A 13,621-nucleotide genomic window follows, 5' to 3' on the forward strand; every position below is an offset into this window, starting at 1 on the left:
ACCTGGGCCTCAAACTAGGCCTCAGACCAGGCCTCAGGCCTGGTCTAGCAGGCCTCAGTACGTTCAGCATACGTACTGACAGATAAACTTATCTACTACTGAGAATGTCTTAAGGTGGTAGTGTCACTAACATAGAACAGTTACTGGGAAGACACGGTGGCTACCTTAAACTGCAATAGTTTACATATTTCTGTATTCTCACTGCCTATCAGAATGCACCTGTTCTTGTAAACTATTCTGTCTGTATTTAACCCACCATCTCACAGAATAAAGGGGATTACGTGCTTAGAACCATATTGGTGTGGACGCACGTTATTCTAGTCCCCAGTCTTTCCAGGGTTCCACGTCATGTGGCGCCCGAACAGGGACAGAGCCCTGGATTTTAATGAAATATAAAGCTTCGATGCTGTGTGATTATTTAGCTTCAATGCTGTGGATAATTTAGCTTCAATGCTGTGGATTATTTAGCTTCAATGCTGTTAATTAATTAGCTTAAATGCTGGAAGTCCTCGCTTGATTTTGGACGTGTGTGTGTCGCCTGCGAACTACAGTCCAGAATTCCCGAGGCAGGCTGGGGAGCGTCTGTCGATTGGATTGATCAGAAAAGGCGACAGTACCACCTACTGTCAGCAGAGAGAAGGTAAGAGCGGCAGACGCGGAGGGATTCAATTATGGACCGGTACCTTTTGGCTGCCATGCAGCTTGTAGCGTCCATTGTCTCGAAAAGAGGCGAAAATATCAAAGACTCTGATAGAAATCACGTAATCCTATGGATTCAGAAAGAACAAAAGCGGAAGCTGCCAGCATCTCTTTGCAGAGAAGCAGGACGGAAAGAGAAAGGCAGATTGCTATGGGACGTTGTAGTTTTACCCGGAAAAAGAGCAAAGAGACGTTCAGAGTTAAGTGTAATTTGGGAAAAAGCAATAAATACCTTGCAAACATTCACAGAAAAGAGCAAAACCGTAATTTTAGCCGGAGAAAAACAGATTCCCTGTCCCTCTGCTTCCCTCTCCAAGAAAAAGGAACAACAGGAAAAATCTAAGGTAGCCAGACGCTTCAGTGGAGATTCCATGCATTCCACGCATTTCGAGAGTGAGAATGCAGCTTCGCTTTGGCCCTCCCTTTGTTCGTCTCTGGCTGTCCGTGCAGGGAAAAGGCAGGAAATGCTCCCTGCACCTCTCGGGCCGAATGAAAACAAACAAGAAGTGACCCAGCTGCCAGACCCGGGAGGCAGTGCGAAAGATGAGAAGGCAAGAGGGGCCGAAGGCGGAACAAGGAGGGCACAAGTGATGCAGCAAGGAGGCGGATCTCAGGGCGGCAGCAGCAGCGGAGCGACCGGCAATGTTCCTGGCTGAGCCGTGGTTTTTTTTTTTTTTTTTTTCTCTTTCTCTGTCCCGCTCAAAAACATAATAAACAAGATGTCTACTAATGAGAATGCCAGCACACCGTCAGCTCAATTAGAGGCTCCTATGCCCCCGCAGTCTGCCAATCAACTGCACTAGCCGACGGACTGGGCTCTGAAATCTTCTTACCCCCCCCCCCCTTTCGCTGAGTGCAGAGGCATGTCAGTGTCGTCTTTGAAGATAAGCAAGCATCGTAACTCGACCCTGTGTCGTGCTATTACCCAGGAAGCTTTCAAGATTGTTAAACAGAGACAGTGAAAACATGCAACAAGTGGACATTGCAAGAAAAACACCAGAAAAAGAAGGGAAAATAGTCATCTGTCCCTCTGTTGTGAAAGAATCCATCACTGTGTGAGAAATACAATGTGAAAAAGATACATCCTATCATGAAAAAGACAAAGCAAAAAATGAAATAGAAATGAGTTCTTAGCTAGAGTTATTAACTCTGTGTAAGGATGAGTTGTTTCTACATTTTGATGTTGTTAAAATTAATTTTTGTGTGAATTAATTTGAATTTCAGTTAATTATTGTTAAACATATAGTTTTAAAGCTTGTTTTTAGGATTTGGGCCCTGATAAGTTTAAGTTAAGTTTGAGTCTATACTTAAATGTTAAGGAGTTTAATTAGTAATGAATTTTTAGTGAGTTACCACACATATAGAGTTTATAAAGTTAATGAGGGTTGTAGATTTTTGTTGAAATTTACTTGTGTTAGATTTAAGAGTTAGTTGATTTAAAGAGTGTTTTATAATTTGTAAAAGGTATAGTTGTTTAATTTGTAAAGTTTAGTTAGAACTAAAAAAAAAAAAAAAAAAAAACAAAAAACAAACAAACAAAAAAAAAAAAAAAACCAAACAAAAAACTAGATTTAAAATTACATGAAAATAGTTATTAGTGCCATGCTAGCTGCATTTGAGTAAGTGGTGCTGAGAGGGCTCTAGCTGACATCTCCAGCTGGAGTGGTCCCCTGCTTCACTGCTAGGTCTTCTAGTAGTTGCTTTTGAGAATGATTCTCAGAGCTGAACAAAGTCTCATCTCAGAACTCTCAGCGTTGTTGTCCTGCCTAGAGAGGTGGGTGCAGCTGGCTGAAGCCAGCCCCTGGCACATCTGTTTGGGCAGAGAGGCTGTGCTACTGCTCTTGGGTTTGGTCTTCTGTGCTAGGGAGAGAGATGAGAGAAGGCTGTCTTGCACATTAGCTTTTAGTGCTTTGTCACTCCTGAGGCTGGGGAGTGAATGGCCTGAGAGAATCTGTTTTTATGACCCCTCCTTGGCGGGTTGGGGCGGTGACCAGCAGGTCATTTTTCAGGAACTTTGTGCTGGCTTAGTCCCAGGCGAGCATGTCCTGTGCTGCAGCGATGGGGACGCACAGGAGTGTGCCTCAGGGGATGAGTTTCAGAGCCTGAGGACTGTGGTGGTGTGTTTTGTTCAGTGATGGCACTAGTGAGAGAGCTGAGAGCCGTGATGTCCCCATGCCTGACAGAATGGGACAAGGGTAAGGGACTTTAGCCAGTGAGACTTTTCAGTCAGTGTGAATTTTGAGAGGATCAAGATAAGTTATAATAGAGGTAATTTGAATTCAGGGCCATGACAGCCCAGCCTTCTGCTGAGCAAAGTCATGTGGCACAAATTCTCTCAAGCTGAGTGACCTTCTCCCAGGTTCTCCAAATAGCAAATCTTCCCAGCTTCGACCACAGCCAGTGAGTTGAGAATAATGTTTCCTGAAACAGCTAAGTAATCTACAGGCTGAAATTGTACTTGTAAAGTCCACGTTTGTCGTTTGTCAGCCACATAAGAGCGTTTGGAAACATGATTCACAGCATTTTGAACTACCTGACATTCAAGAGGCAGTTGAGAGAGCCAGCAATCTTCCTGGGCAGGAGGATGCCAGGGCAGCAGAAATTCACTGATAATCCTGCCAGCAGTAGCAGTAGGGTCAAGAAATCTTTGAGAAAGGTCTTAGGGCAATGAGTAAATAAACAGTTTTGCCCAGTGAAAACAAGTTTGATGGTATAACTGTACTTGGAAAAAAAAAAAAAAAAAAAAAAAAAAAAAAAAAAAAAAAAAAGCGAGAAAGAGGGAAAAAACAGGTTTAACTGAAATGAAGATTTAAAATGATGCAAATTTTTAGATCCTTAATTGTATTGTTAGTTGTGAGTTGTCTTAGTGTATGAGAGTTTTAAAAGATAAGAGTTTTAAAATATAATTCGATGACATGTTAAGTATATAAATTAGTAGCATTAGTAAGTTGATGTTCAAGTTTTTATGTTGTGTTATTTGTCGATAGGGTTTTCTAACAAGTACTTGTCATTTTAAATGATTCTATTTATCTTTTTAGCCATCTAAATATTTCATAAATGTTGGTAACAGATATAGTTGTATTGTTAAGTGCAAGTCGGAATTTTTCTTAAGTGTCATGTTAAGTATATAGCTTGTCTCTTTTGTAATCAATCTTGTATGTTTTATGCAATGTTTTAGCATGTCCTTTTGAAGCTTCATTTGATTCTTTTAACTGTGTTACGCATTTCGCTTGAAATGAGATTTTAGGCTTGTTTTGGTACCTCTTGTGTGAGTCAAGACATTGCATTTCAGTCTGCTAAATCCTTAAGTATTTTTCAGAAGGTCTTGGAGAGAGAGATACCTGAAGCATCATTGATGATTTTTCTATCAGGTGTTGATCCCGTGATTGCTCCAATTGGTACTCAACTGTTTTCAAGAAGAGTTCCAGAAAAGACGAGTTCCCGAGTGATCGGAACAATTTTTTATCTTAACTTTTAAATGTTTTTTATGTAATGATATTATGACAGTTTGTTGTATTTTAGGCATTTTATGTTTATTGTTGTTAGAAATTGTCTTTAAAAGATATGCTAAAAACATCACTCCATTTTAGAGTTTGAGTTCTGGCCAAACTCTAACTCTAACTTGGACGGATGGTGTTTGTTAACGAAGCCCAGAGGTTTCTGCTCCAAAAAAAAAAATAATATGCAAGTTATCTTAACTTGACAATTCGATCCGATCAGAATGACAGCTGAATCAGCTTGGAGTGAAGATTGTCATCTTTACCCGGGAGGAGATGTCAAGGTTCACTAAAGAAAAGCGTTTCAGCAGTTTGCAGTCTCTGGGGTGATAGAAGAAATAGTTTGATAATCGCTTATCACTTTCATTAGTAAGCAAAATTCCTATTCTATTTCCTTGTCTCTGAGAGTGCTAACTCACATACCAGGTCTGTTTTAGTTTCTTTTCTGCAAGCTGTAGACTCGATGAGATACTAACAAAAGCTGAACCAGATGAGAAGACAGCAACACAGACACAGCATTGCAGCTGCGTTGACAGAAGTAACCCTGGCTGCTCAGTGACAGCAGAGAAGTCTTCAGCTGTGAAACATCATCAAGCAGTGCAGAAGAAGAGGAGACAGCAGATGATTTGAAACTTTAATCTAGAACCTGCGTATGAATGAAGAGCAAGGACTGAATATAGTGTGCTCTCATCTTTTTGCTTTTAGCAGCTAAGATCTTTGAGTTTTTCTTAGGTAACTCAAATAGTGCTTTGCTCATAACAGTATATGTAGAAGCAGCCAACCGTGTCACAGACCCAGTTTGGATAGCTCTAAAGAAAAAAGGGGGGATGTGTAGGAGGATAGCTTGTATCATAAGGTAGAGCTATCCACACCTGGGCCTCAAACTAGGCCTCAGACCAGGCCTCAGGCCTGGTCTAGCAGGCCTCAGTACGTTCAGCATACGTACTGACAGATAAACTTATCTACTACTGAGAATGTCTTAAGGTGGTAGTGTCACTAACATAGAACAGTTACTGGGAAGACACGGTGGCTACCTTAAACTGCAATAGTTTACATATTTCTGTATTCTCACTGCCTATCAGAATGCACCTGTTCTTGTAAACTATTCTGTCTGTATTTAACCCACCATCTCACAGAATAAAGGGGATTACGTGCTTAGAACCATATTGGTGTGGACGCACGTTATTCTAGTCCCCAGTCTTTCCAGGGTTCCACGTCAGACAACTGACTAATAATCTAGATAAATATAGAAATTACAAGCTATATTACCATTGTTTCAAGAACAAAACAACATGCTAACTTTGTAAGAAAAAATGTTTTACTTGCTAATTGCCCTACTTCTTACTGTTGAAAAATAATAATCATAGATAAAGTCCTGTTTTCAATACCTACCATTAAAAGGTCTCCGGAAGATTTTAGCTTCTGTTTGTAGAATTTTCCTCACTGCTTTATGGATTTCTTTTCTGGCTTTGTATGTGATCCCTACAAGAGTATTTTTGTATTACTGAAAGACAGGAAGTCTGAACACACACATATACATATAAACATTCTATAAACAGAATGATCTCATATATAGAGAACTATATAGAGAAAGAGCTATCTTAAAAAAAAACAACAACCCAAAACCAAAAAAAAACCCCAAAACCAAACCATCAGCAGCTTAAAATAAATTTGGTGACATTACTTGGAAACAGATTTCAGGAAATATAACTTTACTTGTTATATAAGGGTGACTTCCAGAAACATTCTAGTCTCTTAGAATTCTGTTTTTAGAACTCAAACAATTATGCATCTTACCTTGATATTCACTTGGACTTAGAGAAGCTGTACGTACGTACACATAGGATTTAAGTTTTTCTTGATGTAAAGCTTGAGTGTCGATTTGCAGTAGCTTATTTAAGGACAGGACTTCATATGAAATGAATACAAAACCTCTTTAAAGAAAAGAAAACTGCACATGAATATCAACTAAAACAACATAATGAAAAAAAAATAGCAATCTCATTGGTATAAATCATCCAGATTTTACAAAATACGTAACAATCTGCAGATTATTTTGATTTAGTAAAGTAGAGAAATATAAAATATTTGCAATAAGTTATAACTGTCAGAAATTGTGCTTCAAGACTATATTCTATCATGTCTAATGTTCCCTAATATTATCACATTTTTGAAATATACACATATTAAAATTTTAACTGTATCCACAAGTTACATATATGCTCATCAGTTACAACTTACCCTAGTATAAGCGATCCAGTTACCTTTGCAAATTTTCCTTGAAAAAATTAAAACCAAATGTCAAACACAGTTGTGTGCATCACCTCAATATAAACACAGTTACCATTTGATTATCAGACAGTAAGAATAACAACCATTAAGAACAAGCTTTAAAAAAAATTCTATTGCTCTCTAGCTTTCAAGGAATTATTAACCAAAATTTACAACTGGAGGAAACATTACTTGATCTGGATTTCCAGTTCTCCTAAGCAAGATGATAAAATGTATCCTGCCAGTGCTATTTACTTTGAATATTGCCACCTCTCAATTGCATTCATTGCTCAGCTACCAGAAACAACAGTAAACTTTCTCTGCCTGCAACACTAGCAGTGATTTGGAACTAAATAATTTTAAGGACTTAAATTTTTCTTACATGTTACAGCTATTTCTTCAATGTATATTATTACATACAGGACTATGTATGGTCTTTGAGAAGTCCTGCAGAGTCTCCATCAGAAAATATAATTTTAAAGATAATTCCATTGAATCTAATTTATAAAGCAAACAGATAATAAATACATGCTACTTGCAACAATTTGCCTTTTAAACCTAATGATTCCTTTCAGATTTAAGCTACTTTGTATGTATAAAATTGATCAGATTATCTGGCTGTAAGGATCTCTATACAGAGAAACTCTCATCATTACCAGTAGCAGCAAACCCAATGGAATACATCTCACCTATCATGAATAATTTCTTTTCCTCAGCATGAATTGGGAGATTTGCCCCACAACCACTGCTACCAGCTTCCATCTTTGTGAGGCCATAAGAATTTTGCATGCAGACAAGAGGCAGCAGCTACATGTTGAAGAAATAACTGCCAGAGAAGTTTGAAAAAGAAAAAAATGCAATGCTTCCTGTAGAGCAGAGATTGAAATATCCTATCTTTAATGCTCAGCAATAAACTTCAGAATTGTAAGAATTGTCATTATATGCCAAAGTCACCAAAGAAAACAGAGATTAAGCAGAGCTTAAAGTAAATAAGGAAAAAGCAATAATTGAAACAAGTTTTATTCACTGTTGTTGAATGTAACTATTTCATGGCTCTAGAGATTACAAAAAAAAATATCAGATACAAGTGGAATTGAAGATAGTTTAAGGAGATCACATTTAGCTAGGGAAAGACCCTCATCGAGTGCTCCTATCTGTTCCCAGATACTCTGCTGGTGTCACATTACAGACCACTATGCAAAGCAAGGTCAGAAGCAGAGAGCAGGGACAAACAGAAGCTTTTAATCACTAAGTATTCAAGGGCTGAAAACTTAAGCATAATTTAATTATACCTGGTGTCATGTCATTCCTTTTTATTAACACTTCAGATCAATACATAATGAACTGTACTTACTGATGTCATTCCAGGGTGGGTGTTTTTTTGTGGCTGGACCAGAGGTTCCTATTTTTCTGTAGCAAAATACACAGTAAGCAGCCACTGACATTCTGCACATTGAGGGCAGAAAGAAAGAAAGAAAAGTATTGATTGATTTGAGAATTACAGCAGAAATCCTGTAGCATTCTTTTCCTGTCTTTTTACAGCAAAGGTCATGATGGCAAAGGCCACAATCAATCATGTTTGTGTAATTTTGCTCCATATAAAGCACTCCAATTAAAGAACTCCATAAAAGTCTCAATTTAATGGGCTGAATTTCAATTATAAGAAAAGTTTAAAGCAGCTTTTTATTAGTTATGTTACTGTTGACTTTAGTGACTAAGTATCTCCAATTAACTTCTCTGCTTTTAAGTTTCCTTTCCTACTTCTTAGTCATGCTTCCCTAAATACCAGATCTAGTCCTGTTTCCATCAAGACATGTCATCCAACAGTATGACATGGGCTTTAATACAACTCAGTAACCAACTGCTTTTACAAGCTCATAATTTATTGTGTTGGCAAGCAAGTCTTTCATTTTGACTCACAAGGCTTAAAGAACTATCACATAAAAACTAACACTTTTTGCATACACTGCAGAAGTAACATGAAACTTGTATCTTCTAAGTGAAATTTTAGCATCTGCATTGATGCAATTATGCTAACTGAAATATTGAGTTAATGTGTTTAAAGAGATGTGAAAACGCACCAGTATCTCCCACATACTATTCAAATTCTTGTCAAGTTAGGTCTCCGTTACCACAATCACAATTAACTTAAAATGATAAAATGTCACATGTGTAAACCCGATGTTGAAGTATGGAAGCCTGATATTCTCTTTGAATTTAAGGTAATCTCTGCAGACCAAGAAAAGTGCTTACATCACTTTTATTATCAGTGCCCAGCATCTCTAAACAACGGGACTCTTTTTGTGTCCTTCCTTTAACATGTTTTCCCTCATTTCCCATTTCCCCAAAAGTTTTGATTTTTCCCTTCTCTCTTGCTTGTGTTTGGGAGATTTTTGAAAATAATCAGCATTACCCCAGCACTGCCACAATCACTGCAGACTGCTCTCTGACTTCTGTCATTTCAACACTGTTTATCCATTCACTTCACCAGTGTTTCACTGTGAAACACTTTTAAGACTGAATCAGTCCTCTAGAGACACCTCTCCCGCCTCCAAACTCTTTGCCTTATAACAATTCCTTTACTACCTCTATTCACAGAATCACAGTACTCACATTTCTCTCTAACCACAGTCTGAAATAAACATGTGGTTCAGTGACAGCAGGTACCACAATTACCAACACTAAAAACATGCATCTGCAAACACAGGAGGCCAAAGTGAGCACCGCTTCTCTGTTGCCAGGAGCTTGTGTTCAGGTCTGAGGGCAAGCATCAAATCATCAAATGTTAAGGGTCTGGAGTGCACCTTAAAGATCACCTAATCCCAACACTCCTGCCATGGGCAGGGGAACCTCCCACCAGACCATACTGCTGATGGCCTTATCCAGCCTGGCCTTGAACACTTCCAAGGCTGGGGCATCCACAGCTTTCCTGAGAAATCTGTTCCAATGTCTCATCACCCGCACAGTCAAGAATTTCTTTCACAATATCTAATCTAAATGTCTCTCCTTTTCGTTTGTACCCATTGCTTTTGTCCTATACTACAGCTCCTGATAAAGTGTCCCTTTGTGTCCCTGTAGGACCCTTCAGACACCGGGAGGTTGCCGTGGGCTCTCCACACAACCTTCTCTTCTCTAGGCTGAAAGAGAAGACCCCAACTTCCTCAGTCTGTTTTCATAGGGGAAGTGCTCCAGCCCTCTTACCAACTTCGTGGCCCTTCTCTAGACCTGCTCTGGCAGCTCCATGTCCTTCTGATGTTGGGGACCCCATGTGAGATCTCACCAGAGCGGAGGGGGGCAGAATCGCCTCCCTGCTCCCGCTGCCCCGGCTGCTCTCGGGCTGCGAGCGCTCACTGCCGGCTCACCCTGGGCTTTCCATGCTTCGGACATACAAATATGCAAAAGGACCCATTTCGCACCCTGCTTCACAGCTGGGCCACGCAGCTCCGAGCCCCGTCCCCACTCGCCTCGCGACTGCGCAGCTGAGGCGTATTAAAAAAAAAAAAAAAAAAAAAAAAAGAACAAACCAAAACCCACCGCAAACCCAACTCTAAGCAATGCAGCACGTAAACGAGTCAAGGAGCCAGGCGGCGGTGGCTCCGTGCTTCTTTCCAACGGGGAGGAACAAAGCACTCGCTACCCCGCGCCCCGGCCCCCCCGTCCTGTGCCCGCCGCCATCCCCGCGCCCCCCGCCCGGCGCCGCTGCCCCGCTCCCACCTTCCGCCTGCGCCGGCGCTCCCCGCGCCGGCCCCCGCGCGCCGCGTGACGCCATCGCGCCGCCGGCAGCCCCGGCCAACCCGCGGGCGCTGCCGGGGGCCGCCGTGCGCGTGCGCGGGCGAGGCACTTCCGCCGGCCGGAAAGCGGCGGGGGAGACCACAGGAGTGACTGGTCAGGAGTGAGGGGTCGGGAGTGAGGGGTCGGGAGTGAGGGGTTCGCGTGTGAGGGGGTCGCGTGTGAGGGGTTCGCGTGTGAGGGGTTCGCGTGTGAGGGGTTCGCGTGTGAGGGGTTCGCGTGTGAGGGGTTCGCGTGTGAGGGTTCGCGTGTGAGGGATCGGGTCCAGCGGGAAGCCCTCTGTCTGCGGCGGAGGTGAGGGACGGGACGGGGTCCCCTGGGAACCCTTGTGAGCAAGGCGGAGGTGACGGGCCGGCGGGAGGCTTCGGATCCCTTGGGAACCGCTCTGACCAAGGCGGAGGTGAAGGGCAGGACGGCGCAGCAGCTCCGCTGGGGAGTGGGGTTGTCGTAAAGAGTCCTTGAGTTTAACTGAGGCGCTGTTTTTTTGGTTTTGTCTGTTGGGGGTGTGTGGGGCGTGTTGTGCTTTCAGATTTCCTGTGATCGCAGCGCCGTCCAAAGCAGGGCTTGCTCTTGCCGGCTCTTCAGAGTTCGTAAGGGGACCGGGAAGATGGTGAATGTTCTGAAAGGTGTTCTGGTTGAGTGGTGAGTAACAACATTTACTGCCTGTCCTTGTGTCAAAGGCTGTGTTTCTTTAGACGGGGAACTAATCCAAGTTTATGAAGAGTCCAGACAAAAGGAATTGTGGGGAAGGGTGGTGCTGAACAAGCAGAGAAGCGCGGCCTTTGGGGGAAGAAAGAGAAGGCAATTGTAGATAATCCTGATTCCAAACTCCCATTTTTCTTTTAAATTTTCAGACTGTTTCCCACTCATGCCTAATCTCTTTAAAGAAAAGGAAACTGCATATGAATATGGGGTAAAAAATATGATGGCAAAATACTAGCAATCACACTGTTATAAAAATCCAGGGTTTTTTCAAAATATATAATAGTCTGCAGATCATTTTAATTTGGCAAAGTAGAGAAAAGGATAGAAAATACTTAAAATAATCATTAACTATGAGGAATTATGCTTCAAAGCTATATTCTGTCATGTCTGACGGTCCCCTAACATTGTCACATTTTCTGCAAGGTACACAAGTTAAAATTTTAGCTGTATACATAATCTGTATGCTTGTCAGGTACAACTTAGCCTAGTATAAACAATCCAGTTACCGTGGCAGTTTTTCCTTGAAAACATTAGGTGTTTCCTTTTGTTTTTATATTGCTTGCAAACAGTGTTTCTTACTGTTGTTTTTTGTGAACAAAGTATTTCTCTACTGATTCTTGAGGGAGATGAGGTAATATTTTATTTCTCCTTTCCTGTTTGCTTTTTTTTTAATCAGCTCTAGACTGAATTCTGTGCAAGGCTAACATGTGGTTCTATTTGTAGATCATATTCAAAAGGAATGTGCTTGGAGTTTGTAAATGTCAGCTTTTGGTGTAGGTGCAATGTACCTGTTTTCATATAATCTCACCTCTGGACTGAGACTCAGGCCTCTGGTTACCTCCAAAATCAAAAGAAGCATCACTCAAGATTTGTGGGGTCATTGTATAGCATTATATGGTGTGTGAGATTTCTGCTGTACACTTGATATGTTCGCAATCTATAACTGCACAAAAGCAGTTCCATACTTCCAAGATATATTCTTCTAAACATTTAAAATTAATTTAGAAGATAACATCATGATTGTTCAGTTATAGTGTGAGAAATGTACAATTCTTAGATGGGCACTGTTTGTCTGTGCTATACTACTTTGAGTGAGATTTGTGTTCTGTCTTTTGGTTATCCTTATGCTTTAAGCAAACATGTTTTTATGGCTGTTGCTGAAATCAGAAATGTAAGTTCAGTCTTGCCTTATTAAGGGTTGGACTTTTAGTTTTGGGTTTTTTTTAAGCTGCCTTAGCAGCAGCAAACAGAAATTTCTCTGCTAATCAGGCAGCTAGTTCCACTCATTAGACTTCAATTACCATTTTATTTTTGTCACTATAGTAATCAAAACTACTTGGAAAGAAGCGACTTTTATTAAAGCTTCACAAACTGTTTAAGTTGTGAGTGACTCTTGAAATTAATTTTAGTTTTCCTAAAATCTTTGGGAATGTCTTCAAATGGTGTTTCTTCTGTTTGCAACTGTGCCTGTGAGGTGGGATCTGATTGTGTTTGTCTCTGCAGTGACCCAGCAATGAAGCAGTTCCTGCTCTACTTGGATGAGTCAAATGCTTTGGGAAAGAAGTTCATCATACAAGACCTGGATGAAACTCATGTCTTTGTGTTAGCTGAGCTGGTCAACTTCCTCCAGGAGAGAGTGGGCGAGTTAATGGACCAGAACTCATTTCCTATTACTCAGAAGTGAGAAAAACCAGAGAAATGAGATTGCTGCAAGTTTTGGAACAGTGAATTTCAATCGTTTGGTTTGTTACTGTTTTAATAGATAACACTGTGGTATGTAAGTTCTACATAGAAGTGGCTACTATAGAAAGTGCATCATTTTCATAGGCAAAATAGTCTTGAATTGGATTTTGTTTCTCATTTTGAAAGTATGTGGTATCTTTATTAAAATGCTTAAAATTATACACTTGAGGAGTTCCCTTGAGAATTTTTGATGCATGCTCTCTGGTTTTCCTTTAAGTTTTCATCTTGCAAGATGATATGAGCCAAAAAGCAGAGTAGTGCTTCTGTGTTGGAATGCTGTATGAGGTCCTGTGGCGTGTTGTGCTCCTGTTTGTGATTGAATCTGATTATAGTGTGAACAGAGTGTCTGTTGAAGTGTGATCTGTGCTTGATGGAACATTTAAGTTGGAGGCATGGTCAGATACTGCTCTAATTTTATACAGCAGGATGAGAGTTGGTGTGAGTGTTTTGTTGGGGTTGGGAGTGTTGGGGGTTTTTTGTTAAAACAACAAACAGCCCTGTATTTGCCTACTTTTACCAAGGCTGTGCTCTCCGAGTTGTTCTGAGTTTGGGGAGTGGTGGTGGGAGTTTGGAGGGGAAGGAGGGATATGGGGGGATATGGGATGGAACAAAATCCATTGCTCTAGATCATCATAAAATAAAGGGCTAACAGAAAGGGAAGACCAGTCCTATAGGTATAATTGCTTGTATTTGTTCACTGAAGCTGATAGTCACAGTAAGTTATGTGCTCAGACTCCCATGTTCTACCTAACAAACAAGAAAGCTGGGTTTGGATTTTTGGTTACCTTCTTTTTTTTTCTTCAACTTAGTTCTTTCTCCCATATTGCCTTTTACTGCAAAGAAAAGAGCTTTGTAGTGTCATAGTTTCGTTGTTTGGGGTTTTTTTCACTGTATTTGTTACTTTAGTTCATTCACTG

The 13,621-nt window shown here is 40.8% G+C and overlaps 2 protein-coding genes across 7 annotated transcripts in view; one reads left to right on the forward strand and one right to left on the reverse strand.

Moving 5' to 3' along the window:
• The window catches only part of SERAC1 (serine active site containing 1), a 30,507-nt gene extending 20,258 nt beyond the window's left edge, over positions 1-10,249 (reverse strand). Inside the window, exons 1-6 of one of the 5 annotated variants that reach the window (XM_063390193.1) lie at positions 10,182-10,211; positions 7,822-7,913; positions 7,157-7,293; positions 6,438-6,474; positions 5,994-6,130; positions 5,589-5,678 (exon numbers count right to left, since the gene is read on the reverse strand). In XM_063390193.1, coding sequence (XP_063246263.1) covers positions 5,589-5,678; positions 5,994-6,130; positions 6,438-6,474; positions 7,157-7,256 — 364 coding nt within the window. In that variant the 5' untranslated portion in view covers positions 7,257-7,293; positions 7,822-7,913; positions 10,182-10,211. The other 4 variants (XM_063390195.1, XM_063390196.1, XM_063390198.1 and 1 more) reach the window with 4 other exon arrangements.
• Positions 10,250-10,253: 4 nt separating this feature from the next.
• On the forward strand, positions 10,254-12,867 carry GTF2H5 (general transcription factor IIH subunit 5). Of its 2 annotated transcripts, none has more exons than XM_063390199.1 (3): positions 10,254-10,352; positions 10,786-10,898; positions 12,465-12,867. In XM_063390199.1, the coding sequence occupies exons 2-3, from the start codon at positions 10,864-10,866 to the stop codon at positions 12,643-12,645; spliced, it is 216 nt and encodes a 71-aa protein (XP_063246269.1). In that variant the 5' UTR covers positions 10,254-10,352; positions 10,786-10,863; the 3' UTR covers positions 12,646-12,867. The 2 variants fall into 2 exon arrangements, with proteins under 2 accessions (XP_063246269.1, XP_063246270.1); XM_063390200.1 differs by having other exon boundaries at positions 10,261-10,366.
• Positions 12,868-13,621: the final 754 nt, after the last annotated feature.

This window comes from Prinia subflava, chromosome 2, assembly GCF_021018805.1.
Source record: "Prinia subflava isolate CZ2003 ecotype Zambia chromosome 2, Cam_Psub_1.2, whole genome shotgun sequence".
In the NCBI taxonomy this organism is placed as follows: Eukaryota; Metazoa; Chordata; class Aves; order Passeriformes; family Cisticolidae; genus Prinia; species Prinia subflava.